The following is a 22073-nucleotide window of genomic DNA, read 5'->3' as shown; positions in this document are numbered from 1 at the left end:
GAATTTCTTTACTCTTAGCGTAGGTGTGATAGAGAGCCTTGTGTCCGTGTTTGACCACCCCTGGTGTACAGTGTTTACGAAATTTAGAATTCTCTTTATTGCTTTAGGTTTTAAGGGTCTCATTCACACCCTACTTTGTCAGTAGAATGCCAGACTCCATAGTGCACCGCTACCTCCTCCCTGGGCTAAAAAAGCGGGGGGAGGTTAATGTTGCTGCTTCGAGTCGAAGAGGATGCATTGTTTTGTTTATAATGTAACCTTTAAAAGTGAACTGTTTATTACATAAAATATATAAACATTTCAATAAACACAAGGTATCTGTTTGATTGGAAGCAAACAATGTCTTCTTACCTGTAACAGGCTCGGAGCTACTTGAATCCTGAAGACTTGTTGAAAGGAGAGATTGAAGAAAGCCTCGGTAAAGTTCAGGAGGTCCTTGGCACCTTTCGTTTCTTCATACATACATTTGAAGAGAAGAGGGAAAAGATCAAGGACTACTTCCAGAATGGGGAGGAAGTGAAGCCTTGGGACTTCCCGTCCATAATGGTCTTCACAAGGTTGGACGTATTCTTAAAGAGAATGGAAACCATAGAGGTGAGTTCTTCCTTTATTGTCCAACTCCAGCTATGCTAACACCTCTAGATGGCTTGGCTGTTACTCCCAGCATTTGTGTCACTAGAACTGATGTGGTTTCAAACAATAGTTTACGGTAAATGTGGACATTGTTTCATCAAATGTGTTGGTCCACTTCAAGTATACTTGTATATCAAATGCAGGGTTTTCAGACATGTCCTCCCAGATGTTAATAGACTACAAATCCCAAATTCTTTGAATGCAAGAGTGGCAAGACATTTTGGTAGCCAGAGTTTAACAACCTTGCTCTAAAATGTCATCTTTAATATTGCACTAGTTAAAACCATCTGACAATATAGCCACATTAACCCCTTAAGGACCAAACTTCTGGAATAAAAGGGAATCATGACATGTCACACATGTCATGTGTCCTTAAGGGGTTAAAGGGACGGTATAATCAACAAAACAACTTTAGCTTAATGAAGCAGTTTGGGTGTATAGACCCTGCCTCTGCAGTGTCACTGCTCAATTCTCTGTCATTTAGGAGTAAAAACACTTTGTATATACAGCCCTAGTCACACCTCCCTGCATGGGACTTACACAGCCTTCCTAAACACTTCCTGTAAAGAGAGCTCTATTGTTCAAACTTCCTCTATGGCAAACTCTGTTTAGTTTAGAATTTCTCATCTCCTGCTCTGTTAATAGCCTGTTAGAGCCTACAAGTGACTCATGCTTGATTTATAGTTAAATAGATATAGACTTCTAAAGTAAGTTAAGATCTGATTAAAAAATTAAACCATCTTTTTCATGTAGGCTGTGCAGTCACAGCCAAGGGAGCTGTCACTAGGGCTTAATGGACATAAACAAAAGTGATTTAGCTCCCGAATGGCAGAGAATTGAGCAGTGAGAGTGAATGGCCTTATTACATCAAAACTACTTCATTAACTTAGTGTTTTTGATGCCTACTGTAGCCCTTCAAGCAGTTAATTTACTAAACCTCAAATTGTGCAATATTGACAAGGGAATAGGAATATGTATCTTTAGTTTGGCTGAGGTTCACAATTGGCAACCACTTGTCAATTCTCCACAATTCCCTGTGTGAGCGCTTTATATTCTAATACAAGAGGTAAACATATATTTGATAACAGAGTAGCAGTTTTACTGCAGATGACAATAGAACTGAGATCCCATTACTAGAGTTAGGTTTATCTCTCATAATACAAATGTCTAATCATTCTACATCCCAGAAGGAGCTGTTTCTCATTGGAGGAGACTCCATACTTACTGTTAAAATCATATGTTTACTAAAACCTCTGTTTGTCTCTGATTTTGAGGAATAACAGAAATCATTGTACAATAATAGTCAAATTGTATCCATATCTTTTTATTCTGTTCATAATAATTTTTTTTACATAGGAGCTTTTTTAAATTATTTTTTTATAAACATTACTCCGTTTCATTTAATTAATAATCTTGTCAACGTGACCAGCACAAATGACATAATGTTACACGTTCATTCGAACGTCAGAACCGTTATCAGACGCCTTCAATTAGGTATTAATGACAACGCTCAGATTGACAAAGAGGTTAATGCAATAATTACAAAGGATGGCTAAATAGGGGCTTAAAAATAAATAGCCAGGTTTGTGCCTCGAATCCGCTTCTAATTCTTCCAAGTAAGAAAATGCGCTGTGGGATCATTTGTAATCCACATTCAGCTCTTCCCAGTTATTAAAATATCCTTACTTGAAACCTAATTAACTTGGTGGAGCAAATTGGATTTCCGTGTGTTAAATCTGTCTGAAATGTACACTATAAATGTTATAGCATGCAGCAGAATATTAGTTACATGACCTTTTATATGCCAATTAACTGTCGCAGGTGATCTCCGTACAGCTTGTAGGTAAGGGCTGTAGAGAGTTTTATATATATTTCATCTAATGCTTAAAGAAAGCCACTTTATACACGATCTTCTGCGACCCTACGACACTGTGTTAATGGTAGCGTCACGCTGGAAATGAAAAGCTAACCTGAATGTTGCTCTCTCAGGCTTTTAAGGGAACATAGCAAGATTTTTAACTTCTTTATCTAGAACTTTCAAAAATATAATAGGTTGGCTTTAGTTTCTACTTGTTTTTGTTTTGTTTTTTACCCCTTGCGTCTTTTGTTTATGTTTCCTACAACTCCCGAATCAGCAGGGAGAGTCAGACTGTGCCAGTCTGAATACTAATTTAGTTAAACTAATGGACAGCATTACCGGGCACAGTCTGCACACTCTCCAACACACGGCAGGAGAATACAAAGTATTATCGATCTTTACTTTCTGTTCCGTAACCCCCTAAGTGCCATCACTTTTGCAATATATTCCTGGTGTTGTGTAAACATTTCCTGTGGAATCTTGCATCTTTACGCCAATCCGGGCAGCGCTGAGAAAACTGCCTTTTAATGTGGCCAAACTGGAGTTCAACACAAAAGGTGCAGGCCTGGCTTTGGCTTTGACAAGTGATAGAAACTTTATGGTGAAGATCTGGCCTAGGAACTAATAATTTATCAGTGTCTTGTTATCCGTTTCCTCCGAACCTGTGTATAAATACTCTAAACTAATTGTTTCTTCGTAAAGCTATCCAAAATTCAAGGTTAGCCATTTAAGCCCCCTATACCAACCTGGCAACCTGCCTCTGTATAATGTACAGGGACTGTAAATGCCCCTCTTCCTCCTCCTTACTGTACAGGTTCCACTATGGATCAAGTCTATTGGATGATTTCTCGATGCCAAAGTGGAAGGGTGGCTCCGAGATCGCATTTCCTACAAAGTCCTGTATAGTGCAGATGCCTGGTTTTAGCTTATTGTATGCAGATGATATGCCCACATTCAGAAATTATTTTAACACCTAACTTTATTTTTTTTATTTTTTTTTATTTTTACTTTAATTCTGAAAAATTACATCATATTGTTTGATATCAAAATATCTACAATGTATAAGGTAATTCATAAAATCATTCTGGAACTAAAAATAGTCTAATTGCCAATTCCCATCTTATTCTGTTCATATTTCTACCTTACACCTATGTATATACAGCGAAGTGCTACTTTGCAAATATGTTGCATGTTGAGAAGTCCCATTGAGTTCCAGAGCTGAAAATCACCACATCTCTATAAAGTATCTCTAAGGCTATGCTTTGTCTTATTTTTTTTTTTATCTTTAAGGATCTCTTGCTCACTGCTGTGGACATGATGAAACTTGAAAAAATAGAATTTGGAGGCATTAAAGGTAAAGTTCTGAGTCTGATGGTTGCCGATATGTACCAAGAATTCCAAGACATCTACAAAGTATTCTCTGAGAGGACCTACGACTGCCTGGATACAAATAACAAGGTGGGCTGTGATTGAATGTTCGTCTGGCCTATACACCTATAGCCATCAACTAGGTTGTGTGCCCTTGATAAAGCATTCAAGTAGTATTTAAATGTTTTACTGGTTGGGTGGAATTGTGTACCATCTGTAACGGTCTTACCTTGGGTGGATAGTATATGTGGAACTGCACTCACTCCCACAAATCTGAGCCAGGGCGCTTGCTGAGCTGGAATCAAACACCAGATTTCCAAACATTAGTAAAGTAATAGAGGTCCAGGCACTCCTTGGTTCAAGACAGGAACTTTATTAGGAACCACAACAGCAACGTTTCGACCCCAAAAGGTCTTTGTCAAGCTTGACAAAGACCTTTTGGGGTCGAAACTTTGCTTTTGTGGTTCCTAATAAAGTGCCTGTCTTGAACCAAGGAGTGCCTGGACCTATATTACTTTACCTTGGGTGGAGTCCGTAGTGCAGAGATGTTTGCTCACTCTTGCAAATGGACACAGACCAAGGTGGTCAGGTAAGAATTCACTCGGGCTGTGCAGGGACAATAACCGGGTATGAGGAAACAGACAAGGGCAAATCCAGGAGAGTAGTCAGGCAAGGTTCCAAAGGTCAGGACAGACAGCGAACAGGCAATAGCAAAGATCCAGAACCAGGAGTCACAAGCCAAGTCAGTCTTAAGCAACAGGAATCTGGATACAATGAACTGACAAAGTTCCCAGGGCGAGTCAGTGCTTAAATACCCAGCTAATAATGTTCTGATTCAGGCGGGCTTAGATAGGCAGGTGAGAGCCATTGGTGAAGTCCAGCCCCCTAGTGCAGCAGATGAGATAAGACGGGACTTCAGGCTGATACGTGAGTTGAAATAGTGGCTTGGAGGCAATATGCAGGCTTGGAAGGCAAAAGGCCTCAGGTTCAAATCCCCTGTTGGGCCCTTCTAGGAGCACTTCTAGGGTGATCCGTCTCTATGTCACGGTGGAAAAGACCGGTAACTTGACACAAATGTGCTTCTTCTGTACATAGTACAACTTTTTTTTAAAGATTTGGATCTTCCCACAAGATCAAACAAGGTGGACCAGAATTTCCACCAAACTCAGAGCTTTTGGTTACTGACTTGGTAACTTCAGATTTAAGCCCAGAACTGCTAAATTAGGGAGGGAAAAATCTTAATTTCTATTTTTCAGGTCTAAACTATTGAATCCGAGAAACAACTTTAATTTATGCTGACCCAAACCGGCTTCACGGCTAAAGCCCACGTATTGATGGTGTTTTTAGATCTGTGTGGATGAAACACTCACTAATTCAGATCAATCTCTTTGCCCTTGACAGGACGGGCTGATTATCATTCTGCAACTCATCCAGAATACGAGTTTAATTAGAAAGCTAATCAAAGTTTTTATTAGTCTGAGATATATCTAATTTATTTTAACCGCTGTGCAACAGTGGAATACATTGATAGAAATTGGTGCACAGAAAAAACCTGCTTTAAAAACATATATTATGGACTTTTGTTAGCAATTGATGAGTTTTAATTCATACCATCCAACTGCAAGTTCAGAGTTCGATGCCTAACAAAGGGAGTCCGATTGTGGCTCTAAAAATACATGAGTAGAAAAATTAAAATAAGAAAGCCTAGGACATGCATTATTATACTGGAGCTGTCATGGGTACCATAAAATACCTAGAAATCAAGACATTTACAAACTTTAAATATTTCAAAACTACCATAAAACAAACAAACAAACAAACAGAAACAAACAGAAAAAAAATATTCAACTTACAAGTAATATGGAATTTGGTTACATCAGAACTACAGGCATATTGGTCATTTAAATATCTTTTTTAATTGCATGATTTTCATCGTGTATATTTAAATCATGAACAATTGCGAGGTGTCCATGAGGTTTTCACTTGGTTATTATTTACAAATCAGGAATTGATGGAAATTAAAATTTCATATATATATATAATTTTTTTTTTTTTTAATTCTAAAAATGATCAAACTGCCTTATTTTTCCACCTCCACTATTTTGACCTAAATGTTAAATTAGCAGTTCATTTGTCTCTTCTCCACAATTCCCAGTTTTAGGGAAAAACATCATAAAAATGCCTGACTGTATGAGTTATAGGAAAAGTTATGAATTTCCCACTTAGTTTAATATTGTTTGTCAATTTCTTTGTTAGTAAAGTAAACTATTTAAAATGTTCTCCGGTACTGACTAATCACTGACTGTAGTTCAATTGCAGTATTTGCTAAGCCATTATGCTCTTCCCATTCATATAATCATATTTTTATTTAAACACTTCTTTGAGTAGCATCATTTTCTGTTTCTTCTAAGTGCCACTTTTCCCTAATTGTCTGCATTCTTACTGTGAATTTTAAATAATATTATTCTGTGTTTGTATTGTTTATCTGTCTTTATGTCTGTCTATCTTCTACACGGAGTAAACGTCTATGAAAAGGTCCCAGTAAACCATTTAAATCTGGTATTTGTAAGAATACTTTTAAAAAGTGAATTTGACTGGTGATGCATAGAGATTCAAAGTTTAGGCCACGTCTGCCCTTTGGGGTTTGTTTTTTGAAATGTATGTGTCTGCTTGCCACAGATTAATTATTATTATTATTATTTTATTTTATTTTTTTTAAGAATCTTGTAGATTTAACCGACTTAAGGAATCCATTCGTGTGTCAATGGTAATCTGATTATCTAGGTTTTTTTTTTCTTAATACAAAGATTCTAGAATAATTCTAAAATTTCTCCTTGAAATGGGTGTTGATTTATGTGTCATGAGCTAAAAAAAAATATGTAATTAAAGTTCCTAAGCACAAGAGTATATTTTTTATATCTTATGGTAATTGTGCCAACAGAGTATCGCTCTGATTGATTAATGTGAGCTGGTCATTGTAACTCGCCATAGTCTCATCTCTTCTTGTGACGACTTTGCAAACATTCCTTTCTAGGAATTTGAAGACGATGTCTTGGAGTTCAAACTAAGTATACAAGACATGGATCGAAGGCTGGGAGCGGTGTTCTGCCAGGGATTCAATGATGCTTCTGGCCTCGAGCATGCCTTTAGGGTTAGTCAATCATCCTTTTTTTTTTAATTTGATTTTTTTACAATTCCGGTAACGTTTCTATTGACTGTAATTGTAATGGTCATCTTGGAAGCCTAGATGCCCCATATAAAGAGATCTATCATAAACAAATACTTTTTGTTATGCTGTGATAAATATTACCAATCTGCCTGCCCTTTAGTATATCAAATAATGGGGTATTGGTGCTGTTTTTTTTTTTGTTTGTTTTTTTACCTTCCCTCCAGTTCGAAGCGCTGTGTTCCCTGGGTGTCATACATAATGTAGTTCGTTTGTAATGCTAAGGTTATATATATCTTCATCTCCTTGTCCCATTCTTGCCTTGCCAATTGGCTTTTCGCATTATATGTAGAAAGTCTCTCTGTTTATGCGATGGGGAGATGGAGGGATTGGGGAAGAATTAGCTCCTATGTTGGTCACTTGGTTATTGCATTTTATTGATTATTGCAAACTTGTATGATTTGGAACGGTCTGGGGACCTCTTAATGGAGACAATGGCTTTGTTCTTGCCTTCAGTCAACCTGTAACAATTAACAGTGGTGCATTTTGTCCTAGAGAAGCATAGAAGGATTGCTGCAAGATCCTCTTGCTTAAATAGTATTTTTCAGCCATGATCCCCAAATTACATGACTACTAGCTATAGAAGGGTGAGCTCTATTCCCATACAACTTACAGAACTTTTTGACTAAAAAAAATACGCCTTCTTTCTTCAGTTACTAGATATGTTTGGTAATCTCCTGGACAGACCTCTTGTCGTAGAGGATGCTTTCAAAAAATACCCTTTGCTGATCACCATGTTTGATCATGAACTAGACTCTGCGAAAGTTCTCTTTGATAAACACGTACAGAATGATGAGGAACAAGGTCAGTAATACTTCTTATAGTACCTAATACGCAGTTAGGATTGTACACGTATTTTACTCAAAACTTTGTTGACATTTCCTATTAGAAACTGAGAAATCTGTTAATTATATTGCACCAATCCATTTTCCCCTCTTGATTTTCAGATCTTTGAAATGTAATTTTTGTTGCTACGTTGCAAAACACACAAATATGATTTGCTTGAATGAATATAATTCCCAGAAAAAGCAATACGCCATTTTTTTTCTGTTGTGCCTTTAATAATTAATTCCACGGGCATGATACGATTTATTCTTTGACTTAAAGAAATTATAAGCAATAGTAAAAGTGATTGTTTCATTGTTTCCAAGGATTTATGTATTATGTGTTTTTGTTCTTTGTGTTTTAGCAATTTTGTAAGTTTTTATTTTTTGACAACTTTCACGCAGGATATCCACAGATTAACAAGAACATGCCTCTGGTAACTGGAAACTTGAATTGGGCTCAGGAGCTAAGGGAGCGTCTGCAGATCCCGTACAGCAATTTCAGACATATAACACATCCGTGAGTATATCTGTAAATGTATAAAACGACTCCTTTTAAATACCTTGACCACATCTATTGTATTATGATAAAACCAAAGATATTTGATTAAAAAAAAATTAATATAAATCACATGCATTCTTCAGTAATGAAATGTGCATTATAATTGCTATACAAATTACGTACACCTTTAATCTTAGGTAATAATATTTCTATAACACTTTTTTTTAGCATAGAGTTTTCTAGTTAAACTCATCACCTTTTTTTTTTTTTTTACCTCTTTTGAAAAACAAATGAAAAAATAACAAAAATAAAATAATAAAAAAGATGGGGCAAAAATTTTTTTTTGTTTCTGTCGAGACATGGCATATGTCTTAAATTCCAGCACCACTGTCAATCTTCCAATCTGAGAACGAGAGGATTTTCCCAGATTTATGGTTTAGAAATTGTTGTTGGTCCTTGTTTTAATAATTAATTTATATATATATTATGCGTGAACAACATGGCTTCTGGCATCCATGTTGCTTTCAAAATCTGAATTTTAATTAATGATCCATAGTTCTTGTTTCATATGGTCAATATGCCGGACAGTTTCACATAACTTTGCTGTACAGATCACAGAATAACTAACAACATTTGAATATTTGTTGCTTCTTAGCTGCATGGACTCAGCAAATGGAAATAGAATGAAGCAGAAGTACAAAGAAATGATGGATCTTCTCGACAAGTAAGTATGGCATTTCATTTTTTGATGCGCAGTAGGTGGACCTGTGGCGTTTGCATCATAGAGTCCATGTTTTCTTAAAGCAGTAACCCTGATGTCATACGGACCATCTAATTATAGAACCTAGCAGGTTAATGTGCATGTCTCATACACACTAAACCCAATGGACCATATGTAAATTGCAATTAAAGCAACAGGAGATTAGTTTCCATGGCAATTGCATCACTTGTAGAATTTTGCCAGATAATTGCTCTGTATACTGTATGTACTTACTTATGCTTTTTGGGTACACATAGCATTTAATCTACTTACTGCTAACCTATGAGTGCTGTGATCTTCGTGGGTGAGCCCAGTGCAGTCTGAGTGTGTTGGTAGTTGAGCTTAGGAAAGAAATGGAAAAAAATATTAATTCTAGCTTTAAATCAATGCGTCGCACAGAATTCCAATAATGGAGAGCCTGACTGAAGTGCTGTAAAGTTGTTTTTTATTTAAGGGATGACAGGTGAATTGTATAATGAAATGCTATCTGTCATATGCCAGTGACCGAAGATCTAATTAACATTGTGTATTACTCACAGGAATGGCCATACATTTAAATTAATGGGGGACAAGTTTTATTACCGTTAACTAGAAACCACAAACCAAATCTCTATGTTTATCACGGTGTACGGTTTGTTTGTATGGATTATATGTATGTGTCTATATGTAGATATAGATATCTATGTATTTAATTTTTTGATGTATGCTGTTGCTAATAATAATAACAGGGAGTACTATGTATATGAATATATGTTTTATTATTTTCTGGGGGGGCAGAGGGCGTTCGTGTAGATTTGTATGCCCTTTTGTGTTTGTTTTTTGTTTTTTAGATTTCCATTTTTTTTTTTCATTTTTTCTATACATTTAATTGGTCACTCTTACAGGGATTCAATTCTTCTGCAGATGTTCAATCTATAATAGAGGTTGTTTAACCCCTTAAGGACACATGACGTGTGTGACACGTCATGATTCCCTTTTATTCCAGAAGTTTGGTCCTTAAGGGGTTAATACGTTTTTAGAAGAAATGTGTATATGGCAGCCACCCCATGACTTCCACCAAGATCCTACTCTCCTTCCTTATGGCCATTAGATATTAAATATGTCCCACTAGGAATATTGTTCATGGTTAGAATTGTTTTATGGGTAATGAAGCCAGAAAATGAATACGGGTATCATGTAGCTCTTTGCAACAAGAAGCTCTACTTTGTGATTGGTTCATAGTTTTTTTCTTTTTTGAGGGGGAGAGAGGTTGCATTGTCTTTTTTTTTTTTATGGATTTCACTACTAAAATTACCATTGAGTTCCCCCTTTGCAGCCCATGATTGACCCACTAATGCTTGCATACTTCTTTCTTCCAGGTACACAGAGAAACTCTATAGTGCGTGGTGCCAGACAGTATCTGAAAAGTCCCAGTACAACCTGTTGAGGCCGCTTATTGTGCGCGATGAGAGCAATAAGCTGGTCTCCGTTAATTTTGACCCACAGGTATGAATACATCAATAAACATTTTACAGGTTCAGCAGGTTTTGCTAAGGTTGAAAGAGGTCCTCTGTGGAGGTGAGGTCAACCATACGACAATCCTGCTGTAACAATTACAGAAAGTAAAACCGTGAAGAATTTAATGGAGCAAGTAAATTGGTATCACTGACTCTTGGTTGAGCTTAGTTGAAATGTAATTATACTGGTTAAGTTAGAAAACCTTTAATTAAAAAAAGAAAATGATGGTGCAAAAGACCATTTGTTATGACTGAGCCACTTTATGCCTGTCCTTTTGTCCTTTTCTCCAAGCTTGTCTCAGTGCTCCGGGAAGTTAAGTATCTACAAACACTTCAGATGGAGACCATTCCTAAGGAAGCTGAGGATATATTTGCGTCTAAGGAATCTTACCGGACATATACTGCCAATCTTGAACTGACTGTCAACTGGTACAACAAGGTCATAAAAACTATATTGGAGGTGGAATTTCCTTTGGTGGAAGAGCAGCTTAAAGCAATTGACATCCGATTAAAAAATGCAGAAGAGTCATTAAACTGGAAAACAGATGGTACAGTTAAACTTTTTTCATCCTTAATTTGAGAGCCAAAAGTCTGACATGTAATGCTTGTATTCGAACTATAATTTGCCCTCCATAAATTAGATCACATCATAACACCTTTTAAACGCTATTTCCTGTAGGCATCTGGGAATACATTCAGGAAGTTAGAGACACTGTCCATGATCTTGAACGAAGGGTACAAAAAGCAAGAGACAATGTGGAGGAAATCCAAACCATCATGAAAACTTGGGTGCTGCCCATCTTTGAAAGGAAAGATGGCAAGAGAGACTCTCTCCTAAATCTTGATGACCGAACTGAACGGCTTGAGAAGCGCTACAACCTCATCAGAGAATCAGGAAACAAAATTCATTCTTTGCTGAAGGTGTGCATAACTGATCATAGCTATACATTTATTAAAAATAATTTCAATGTGATATGTGCTTTGATATTTTACTATGGCAAAAGCAGGTTAGAATTGTTTCAACATGTTTTTTTATTTAGCAATGTCATATTAAAATATTGGTGTCTGTAATGTAAAGGACATGTTTATGGTGAATCAGATCTTTTAAGATTCTTTGATCTTATACTTGTGCTTTTTTTCTGTTATTTTGTCTATCCAGTAAGAAAGACAGTTTTTTTTTTCTTTCTAGGAAAATCTGACACTGTTCTCTGCAGACCCTGTGTCTGACATTTGGAAAGCCTATGTGGATTATATTGATCAAATGGTTCTAGATGGGTTCTTCAACGCTATTGAATGTTCCTTGAAATTCCTCCTGGATAACACAGGTATACAGTGGAAATAAATGCAAGACGAATCATAAAGACTTTGATGTGAAATATATTGTGCACTCCCACCACATTTGAAAGCCAGGGTGGTCAAGGTAGCCATTCACAACATAGCTGGTTTTCTGGCCAGGATGAACTTTTTTTTAGTGTAATAAGAAAATAAACCAGGTATTTTTTTTTATTTTTTTTTACTGGAGTCTAGTCTCTCTATTAAGTTGTAGATTAGTTTATTCAGTTTACTTAACCAAGTAAATTATCGTGTATTGTCCTTAACGGTGGTCTATAGCTTCATTTCAAGAATTAATAACCTGTTCTTACCTTTCTTGTGTTTGATTCATTATATAGATTCCAAAACTGGTCTTGCTCCATTATTTGAGGTTGCCCTGGATCTTGTAATCCCAGACATGGTGTTCAGGCCTTCTCTAGACCTTGGTGCTAGTGATGGATTATATGATATTATTGAGGGTCTCATCAATGACATCTACAGGATTTCATCTTTGGTGCCTAGACTAGCTGAGCACAGTACTTTTCCTCACTACCAGGTAATATTTCTCCCTTTTATCTTTTATTAATACTAATAAATGTAACTTGAATAAATTCACGTCAAAGCAAGATGAGCAGAACTGTTTCTTTATCAAGATGTAATTTTACAACTACGGTAATTACCTTTAATGCTTCCACTATTCTGTGTTTCTTCTGGATGCGTAGCTTGATATATTCTAGTTCTTATTCTTCTGAGAATAATTAACTTATGCTTTATCACAGGCTGATATGGAAGACATGGCTGATTTAGCTGACATGCGCAACTTCCTCATGGAGTGTGTTCAGACTATGATGACCAGGTGTTCCGAATACCGGAACTCATTTGATCACTATTCTTACCTGTATGTGGATGATCGGAAGGAGTTCATGCGGCAATTTCTCTTGTATGGCCATGTGCTGACTGCTGAAGAGATAGAAGCTCATGCAGAAGATGGAGTTCCAGAGACTCCACCAACCCTACAGCAGTTCAGAGAACAGATTGATTCCTATGAGAAGATCTACGATGAAGTGAATCGAATGGAGCCTATTAACATCTTTGACAGCTGGATGAAGGTTGACGCCCAGCCTTTTAAATCTGCTCTACTCAATGTGATTAAGAGATGGAGTCTAATGTTCAAACAGCATCTTATTGACCATGTGACAAACAGGTGAGGAATAGTCCATCCACTCTACTTGAGCATATCGGAGTTCTTTAACGCTAGAAATAAATACATAATAACTGGCTTCGAGCCATATAAATCACATTGTCTTTATTTCACTTCCTTCCCCAGTTTATCTGATCTTGAAGAGTTTATCAAGGTGGCAGAGCGAGGCTTGTCTATGCAGCTGAAAGAAGGTGATTATAACGGCTTGGTGGAAATAATGGGCCACTTGATGGCCGTCAAGGAAAGACAGACCAGCACTGACGAGCTCTTTGAACCTCTGAAGCAAACCATCGAACTGTTGAAGGTTTATGAGCAAGAACTGCCTGACGAAGTCTATAAACAGTTGGAGGTCAGTCCAATATAACATGAATAGTGCCCAGGTTTTCTATGATTTACCTGAAAAATGTTGACTTTAAAATGTAGACTTCATAGTATACTAGGGTGCTGCATTTTTGGTAACGCACATTAATCAAGAGTGACAGCGTTACAGTATAGACCCTAAATATTGGACAGTGGAGATTATATGTACTGTATCCATCATTTCACTTGACATGCATTTGCCTCCGTTGGAATGATACTAGTTTTAACCCATAGCATGTCATGATGCATTTATAAACATTATGCTATTACTACACCACGTGCAAGGTAACCACCATTTTGGCAGCGCTGTATTTAATGGGTACTACTTTTTTTTCTGTTTCACGATTTAGTTTTGTTCTGTTTTGCCTCTGTGTCACTTATTATGGTGTCATTTCCCTACAAATGGTAACATGTATACTGTGGCCATATAGGAACTGCCGGAGAAATGGAATAATATTAAGAAAATGGCAGTCACAGTGAAGCAGCAAGTGGCCCCTCTGCAAGCTAACGAAGTAGCACTCTTGCGCAGAAAATGTGCCACCTTCGATGTTCAGCAGCATCACTACAGAGAAAAGTTCAGAAAGGAGGCGCCATTCAGGTAAAATGCTGTGCCTGTGTGTCTTAGACAAACTCAGTGACTTCATCTCCAAGATTCTACAAGCTTTATGGTCTGTCTCCAGCAGGGGCAAACTAAATAATTAATTTTCCTCTAAATTACTATTTTTTTAATTTTTTTAATTTTTTTTTACGGTACTATTTATTTTCAGTATTGATTTTCCAAGAGTCTGTATGTTTGTGATTACGACTGTACTGGTGCTAAAGTGAGGATTTAAGGCCAGGGTAGCAAAATTGAAAGTAAAGCTGATGTAGAGCCAGCAAAATGGTCCAATCCCAGGCTTCTAAATGAGAAGCCTATGATTGGATCGCATGAGGGCTGCCATGACGTCGGATGGACCTCAATGCCGGGAGCTTTGCCCGATGCTGGATTGCAGGTAAGTTTCAAACCTTTTTACAGGGTCTTAGAGGGGGCTAGGGGTGGCTATTAGTTATGTAAATATTGCAATGAATAAATTACTGTTTTAAAGCTAAAAGCAGAATTAATTTTTTTTAAATTAATATTTTATTTGTTTAATAAAACAAGAGTGAGGGATACAGAAAGAAAAGAGGGAGGATTGGGAGGGGGAATCGCATAGTACATGTGCAATCATACATTCATTGTACAGCAAATCCCAGTCTTTACCTTGGTTGAATGATACCTTATTTGCTAAACTTTGTGATGGTGATTATGTCCATCTGAAATCTTTGCGTGCTAAAGGCAGAATTTTGCGTGTGTAAACTATAAGGTTAATGTAAGGACTATAATGAAAATGTTGTTCCCTATACTGGATGCTGGCTGCTCAGGAGCTACATCAAATGCTAGACTTTTAATTAGAAGTTGTAAGTTACATTTATCCTGCAGGATGAAGGTCTCTCGGGAGCTCAGTAGGATAGAGGTTTAAAACTAAAACTAGTTCTGTAGGGAACTATTACTAAGAATGTAGCAAAGAATTATACAATTATACGTCCGCCATTCTTCTAGAAGACTTTTCTGGTGGCTAAGAGTTATAGGAGATATAGCCTTTTGTTTTTAACTACAACATTTTAACATGTGAGTTTGTGTTCCCCATAGGTTTGACAGTATCTCTCCATACTTAATGCTTGATGCCAAAAACACAGAAATTAATAAAATGGAAGCCACAATGGCGTTGATTTCTGAATCTGCAGCCTTGTTCGAAGTCAATGTCCCTGATTATAAGCAGCTTAAACAGTGCAGGAAGGAGGTCTGCCTCCTCAAAGAACTGTGGGATATGATTACCCTCATAACATCCAGCATGAATGACTGGCAGACCACCAGATGGAGAGAGATCAACGTGGATAATATGGATTTGGAGTGCAAAAGGTTTGCAAAGGACATTCGAAATTTGGATAAAGAAATGAGGGCTTGGGATGCCTTCATTGGACTCGATAACAAAGTGAAAAACATCCTGACCTCTTTGAGAGCTGTAGCTGAGCTTCAGAACCCCGCCATCCGTGAAAGGCACTGGAGCCAACTTATGCAAGCAACCGGCGTCAGATTCACAATGGATGAAGAAACTACTCTTGCTGATCTACTCAAACTTAACCTCCATAATTTTGAAGATGAAGTTCGTGGGATTGTGGATAAAGCTGTCAAAGAAATGGGTATGGAGAAGGTGTTGAAAGAACTTGATTCAATCTGGAGTGGCATGAACTTTCAGTACGAGCAACATCCTCGTACCAGTGTACCACTGATAAAATCGGACGAAGAGCTTATTGAAACTTTGGAGGACAATCAAGTACAACTTCAGAACCTGATGACCTCCAAGTACATAGCATTCTTCCTGGAAGAAGTTTCAGGCTGGCAAAAGAAATTGTCCACAGCTGACTCTGTAATTTCCATCTGGTTTGAAGTTCAACGCACATGGTCTCATCTGGAAAGCATTTTCATTGGTTCAGATGATATTCGATCGCAACTTCCAGAGGTATGTTCCTGGGGTTTCTTAAATTTGATCATGTTGAAATCTTTTGTCTAATCATGCTATAGAACCCGTTTGTTTCCTCCAATTCCCAATTATTCCTTACAAACACCTAACAATTCCCTTTACATTACACATTTACCTCAATGCTCATATCACTACATAAAGCCATCTTTCTTAACTGTCTACAACAAGCATGTCAAACTCAAAGGCAGGCACGGGCCACATAAACAAGGTTTAAAGGAACACTATAGTTACCTAGATTACTTTAGCTAAATAAAGCAGTTTTAGTGTATAGATCATTCCCCTGCAATTTCAATGCTCAATTCACTGTCATTTAGGAGTTAAATCACTTTGTTTCTGTTTATGCAGCGCTAGCCACACCTCCCCTGGCTATGATTGGCAGAGCCTGCATGGAAAAAAAACTGGTTTCACTTTCAAACAGATGTAATTTACCTTAAATAATTGTATCTCAATCTCTAAATTGAACTTTAATCACATACAGGAGGCTCTTGCCGGGTCTAGCAAGCTATTAACATAGCGGGGGATAAGAAAATTTTAATTAAACAGAACTTGCAATAAAGAAAGCCTAAAAAGGTCTCTCTTTACAGGAAGGGTTTATGGAAGGCTGTGCAAGTCACATGCAGGGAGGTGTGACTAGGGTTCATAAGTGAGGCTGCAGGGGCATGTTCTATACACCAAAACTGCCTTATTAAGCTAAAGTTGTTCAGGTGACTATAGTGTCCCTTTAAGTTTATGTGGGCTGCGAAAGAAAAAAACACCTTACATTTTCATAGAAATGTAGGTTTGGTTTAAAAAGTACAGTATAAAAAAAAGCCAGCATCCCCCTCTACTAAACCCCAGTCTCCCCCTCTGCTAAACCCCAGTGCCCCCCTCTGTACTAAATCTCAGTCCACCCCCTCTATACTAATTCCCAGTCTCCCCACAAACCCCCCCTCCCCCCTACTAAATCCCAGCACCCCCTGTACTAAACCCCGGCCCTTGTTTAAAAAAAAAAAAAAAAAGGTCCTCCACTGTTCAGCCGCGGCCATCACAACACTAACCAACACTCACTGACAGACACACACTCACTGACAGACACACACTCTCACTGACAGACACACTCACTCACTGACAGACAGACTCACTCACTGACAGACACACTCACTCACTGACAGACTCACTCACTCACTGACAGACACACTCACTCACTGACAGACACACTCACTCACTGACAGACACACTCACTCACTGACAGACTCACTCACTCACTGACAGACACACACACTCACTCTTTGACAGACACACACACACACATTATGACAGAGACACACACTCTCTGGCACACACATTCACATTCTTGCACACACACAACATCATTTTCTTTATTGCTCTCTACCTTTGGGAGCAGGTGTGGGGCCTCTCCTTGGGGTCTAGTGGGGATCTTCTCTTGGGAGCTCAGTCTTCCTGCTCCCTCACACGCGCAGTTTAGTGATGCGGGTTGCCGGAATTACGTCATATTCTGGCACCCAGCATCACTACAGAGAGCGGCCGCCAGGGAGCAGTGAGGAGCAGGAATACTGAGCTCCCCTGCTGCCGCCAGGGACCTCTCCTCACCGGCCAGCTAATTTTTTAGCAGAGTAGGCACTTGCAATGTAAGGAGAGCAGGTGCCTACTCTGCCTTAGTAAGTATGTCTCAAACTTGCGGCTCACTGGGCCGCAAACATATTCATTGAGGGCTGCATGCGGTCCATGGGCTACGAGTTTGACATGCTTGGTCTACAAGCTTACCTCCGGAAACCATTCAGCCACCTATGTGTGCCTTAAACGAACACTCCAAGCACCATAACTACTATAGTGTGCTGCAGTAGTTATGGTGCCATGAGTGTTCTGCCACTTCCCCTCAAACAAAAGTAGGCAAACCGTTTTCTAATTGTTTGAAATCTTATCTGGGGTCCACTGGGAGGCCATAATTTTTTCCATAGAGGGTCATGTGCCCCTGCACGGAGCTTTGGTTAGCTCCCCTGTGCCAAGTCCTGCCGTGCCAGCTCATTGGTGGAGAGCTTCAGCCGTTAACTCTAAGCCTATGTGGTAAGCCAGAGCGAGCTCAGAACAGAGGTTTTCATCTCACCAGATCAGCTGTCAAACTGCTCGCAAACATTTTTCTGCTTATCTTAGGGAGACGCCCAGGCAAACCATTACAGCACAATTTAGTGGTTATGGTGCTTGCAATGTGCCTTTTAATGCCCCTCTGACAATGTGCTTATCACCTGACCTTCCACTTGAACTACCATATACTTCTCAATGCCCTATCACTCCCACCATACTGTGCTCTACCCTCTATATGTGTAATGCCCCTTCATACAATTCACCATCTTAACCGTGGCATTTACCTCCCACATACTCTTCAATGATCCATCATTTCAGGCCATGTCCAAGTTCCCTTTATATGTGTTGCTCAATACTTTTCCCACACCAGGAAGCCTTTAAATGATGAGCTACCTACTTAAACGACATCTAAACCCTGTGTAAGGGTATGATTTTATTTGCTGCTGAGCCGTCACGGCGAGATGTTCGATTTCACTGCAAAGTTCCCGGTTCCATTATTTTGTCTTTTATTAAGCAAAAGCCCAAAGCTGTCTAAAACCCCATTTACTGCTCTACCTCAATGCTATAATAAAAGCAGAGGTAATAGAAAATATATTTTGTTTTTACCAGCAAATTCACATCTTGTAAATAAACATCTGTAGAAATGGAAACTCTTGAAGAAACTACTATTGTCAGAAAATTATTTTTGTGATTGAAACAGAAATTGTATAGTTGGCAGAATACTTCTCGTTTTTTATTTTCTTTCTTTTCTGAAATGCATACGGGGTTGACATCATATTTTCAGTTTATTTTTGTATTATAAGGTAGAACAAAACAAACATATTTTTTACACTTTAAAGAGGAACTGTCACCAGTTTGTTTGTGAGTTCTAAAAATAAAATGAAGAATCTTTGCTCCCTTTAAATCTCTGTAGCTCTGCCCTTTTCTTTCTTTGAATATAACGGAATTGGAAAATAGTAGCAGTGTTTGCGATATCAATTGTTTAATCATTAAAACACTTACTTTTTTTTTTTTTTTTTTTTTTTTTAATGGAGCATCAAATACAAAGGCTAATATAATTTATATGTGATTTTTAATGTTTTGCGGTAAACGGTTTCCAGAAACGTAGAGGTTCTCTTTGAAAGGGACTCTCTAGGCACCAAAACAAATTTATCTAAATTAAGTTGTTATGGTGCCAGGAGGCCCCTGGAGGCACTATTACCTCAAGGGGTTGAACCATTCTAAAAAGGTTTAACCCCAAAGTTGCCGCCAGCGCTGGTCTCCATTCTCCCCCAGTGGCTTCCGGCTTTGGAATTTTCAGATTCAGGAAGTGCGGAGTGCCGCATGTCAGTGGAGCTGCTGATTGGCTGAGAGTGGCTTCAGAAGCGGAGGCTGCTGGGGGTAGTGGAGACCAGCGCTGCAGGCAACTTTGGGGTTAAACCGTTTGAGAACGGTTTTAACCCCTTGAGGTAATAGTGCCTCAAGGGGCCTCCTGGTACCATAACAACTTAATTTAGATGAAGCTGTTTTGGTGCCTGTTCCATTTATGGTAGCTACCAGGGGAATTTTCATCCATAGTGTATAAATGACAGAATCTGCCTTAGGTAATCTGTAAAATGTACTGTAAACGCCCTTGCAAATTTGACGGAACTTTAAAAACATGTCTCTGCTGTGCATGCGCTTCTTTACCCCCCTAACAGTACTTAAAGTGGTATCCCACAAAGCCTATCGTACATCCACACCCTAGTCCAAGGGTAGGCAACCTTCAGCACTCCAGATGTTGTGTGGCCTACATCTCCGCTGATGCTTTGCCAGCATTATGGCTGCAAGAGCACTATGGGAGATGTAGTCCACAGCATCTAAAGTACTGAAGGTTGCCTAACGCTAGGCATTCTGGTACACACAATTACAATTTGGCTTCAGAATGCATAGATTAAATTCTAGGTTCTACCAAGTGTCTAGGAGTGACAAGCCAGGAATATTCTCTTTGCTTATTTTCTAATTATTATAATTTAATCTCCATCGATGAACCATTCTTGTCTTCTAAAATTGTCCTCCTAACTCTTTTAACTTTTGTATACAGTCTTCCTGGTTATTTAAAACGTTTTGATTTGTCAAGTTTTTCATCTCCTGTTTCTGAGTACAGCTTCTTTGGAGAGATATTTAAAAATAATACTAGAGCTTACCTTTCTGAATATCTCCGCTGAGATTAATTCTGCTCACAGCTAGAGCTGGATCAGGCTGTTTTACGACCTTTGAGATTTTGTTTTCCTGCAAAGTTACAATAACTCCGCTGGTTCAATATTTTCCAGGATTCACAGCGCTTTGAAGGCATTGACATGGATTTCAAAGAGCTGGCAAACGATGCCAAAGGGACACCTAACGTGGTCGAAGCTACCAATAAACCTGGGCTTTACGAAAAGTTGGAAGATATTCAAGAAAGGTGAGAGCCTCCATACTCTTGTTCTGGTGAGGTGGTATGTTTCCGTGCAAGGCATTGTTTCATTGGTATGGTATTCAAAGCTTGGATGAAGAAGTGCAAGACTTGCTAAGCCTGAATTTTTTTTTTTTTTAGTTATTATTTATATTTTTTACTTTGCTGCCAATTTAATATCCAACATCTTTCCTTGCACCGCCAATCTAGATCAGATCAGTGGACTTCTGGCTCCTCAGGCATCCAATAGCAAGCGGTTTGGCTGCTTATATTGGAAATGCGCCAGGGCACTCTAGGCACCATAACCACTACAGCATAACACTTCCAATGAAATATTCCAAACATCTCTCTGCCTGGAGTTACATCAATCCTATTAGCTCCTATTCATTTTGCTGCTTTCAAATATCTATTTTATTCTCTGCAGGTTGTCTTTATGTGAGAAAGCTTTGGCTGAATACCTAGACACAAAGAGGCTTGCCTTCCCAAGGTTTTACTTCATCTCTTCTGCGGACCTACTGGATATTCTTTCCAATGGGACTAATCCCCAACTTGTAAGTTTATGGACATATATTTGGAATAATGTTAAGAGAGTTGCAATACCAGTGAGGATGGACATATGGTTTGCTTCATTATCTTCCATAACATGTCAGAGCAAGACTAGTTAAAGGAACACTATAGGGTCAGGAGCGTAAACATGTATTCCTGACCCTATAATGTTAAAAGCATCATCTAACCCCCCACCCCCCTAATTATAGTAAATCTTATTTTTATTCCAGTCTGCTGCTGCTGGCTCTGCCCCTGATCTGCCTGCTTGAATGGCATCATCAGAAGTAATTATCTGCTCCAATCACAATGCTTACACATAGGGAATAATTGGATTGGCTGAGACTGTCAAGGAGGCAGATCAGAGGCAGAGCCAGCACAAGCCGAACAGTCCTGGCCAATCATCATCTCCTCATTGAGATGAATTTAATCAATGAATCTCTATGAGGAAAGTTCAGTGTCTGCATGCAGAAGGTTGATACACTGAATGGCAGTGCTGCTTACTCTGCAGCACTGAGATAGGAAGCAGCTTTAGCAGCCATCGAAGGAGTAGCCAGTGGAGGTATCCCTAGGCTGTAATGTAAACACTGCAATTTCTCTGAAAAGACCGTGTTTACTGCAAAAAGCCTGAAGGAAATGATTCTACTCACCAGAACAAATACAATAAGCTGTAGTTGTTTTGGTGACTTGAGAGTCCCTTTAAATACTAGTAAATATAAACAATTCCAAGTGATACATCTATCAACACTTTACAAGCAACGTCACCACCCAAGAAATTGCTGAAAAGTTAAATCCATGTTATTGCACAATCAACATCTTGTAAAGCAAGATGGATTCTAAGCCTAATCCCTTGTACAGGTGGAATTTATCTACTAAACAAGCAATTACAGACCGCTGAAAAATCAACATTTATAGTGAGAATTCAAAGTGAATTA

The 22073-nt window shown here is 38.5% G+C and overlaps 1 protein-coding gene across 1 annotated transcript in view; it reads left to right on the top strand.

Annotated features, from left to right (window-relative positions):
- Positions 1–22073, top strand: part of DNAH9 (dynein axonemal heavy chain 9) — a 169762-nt gene that overhangs the window by 16207 nt on the left and 131482 nt on the right. Inside the window, exons 6-22 of the mRNA XM_063456071.1 lie at positions 361–594; positions 3782–3949; positions 6894–7010; positions 7739–7889; positions 8315–8429; positions 9067–9135; positions 10530–10656; positions 10960–11215; positions 11347–11588; positions 11857–11992; positions 12338–12534; positions 12758–13182; positions 13306–13528; positions 13971–14137; positions 15209–16079; positions 20474–20604; positions 21020–21146. Coding sequence (XP_063312141.1) covers positions 361–594; positions 3782–3949; positions 6894–7010; positions 7739–7889; positions 8315–8429; positions 9067–9135; positions 10530–10656; positions 10960–11215; positions 11347–11588; positions 11857–11992; positions 12338–12534; positions 12758–13182; positions 13306–13528; positions 13971–14137; positions 15209–16079; positions 20474–20604; positions 21020–21146 — 3756 coding nt within the window. The remainder of the gene's footprint in view (positions 1–360; positions 595–3781; positions 3950–6893; positions 7011–7738; positions 7890–8314; positions 8430–9066; positions 9136–10529; positions 10657–10959; positions 11216–11346; positions 11589–11856; positions 11993–12337; positions 12535–12757; positions 13183–13305; positions 13529–13970; positions 14138–15208; positions 16080–20473; positions 20605–21019; positions 21147–22073) is intronic.

This window comes from Pelobates fuscus, chromosome 5, assembly GCF_036172605.1.
Source record: "Pelobates fuscus isolate aPelFus1 chromosome 5, aPelFus1.pri, whole genome shotgun sequence".
Taxonomy (NCBI): domain Eukaryota; kingdom Metazoa; phylum Chordata; class Amphibia; order Anura; family Pelobatidae; genus Pelobates; species Pelobates fuscus.
Note: the sequence above shows the minus strand (reverse complement) of the source record. Positions and strands in the feature narration are given on the sequence as shown.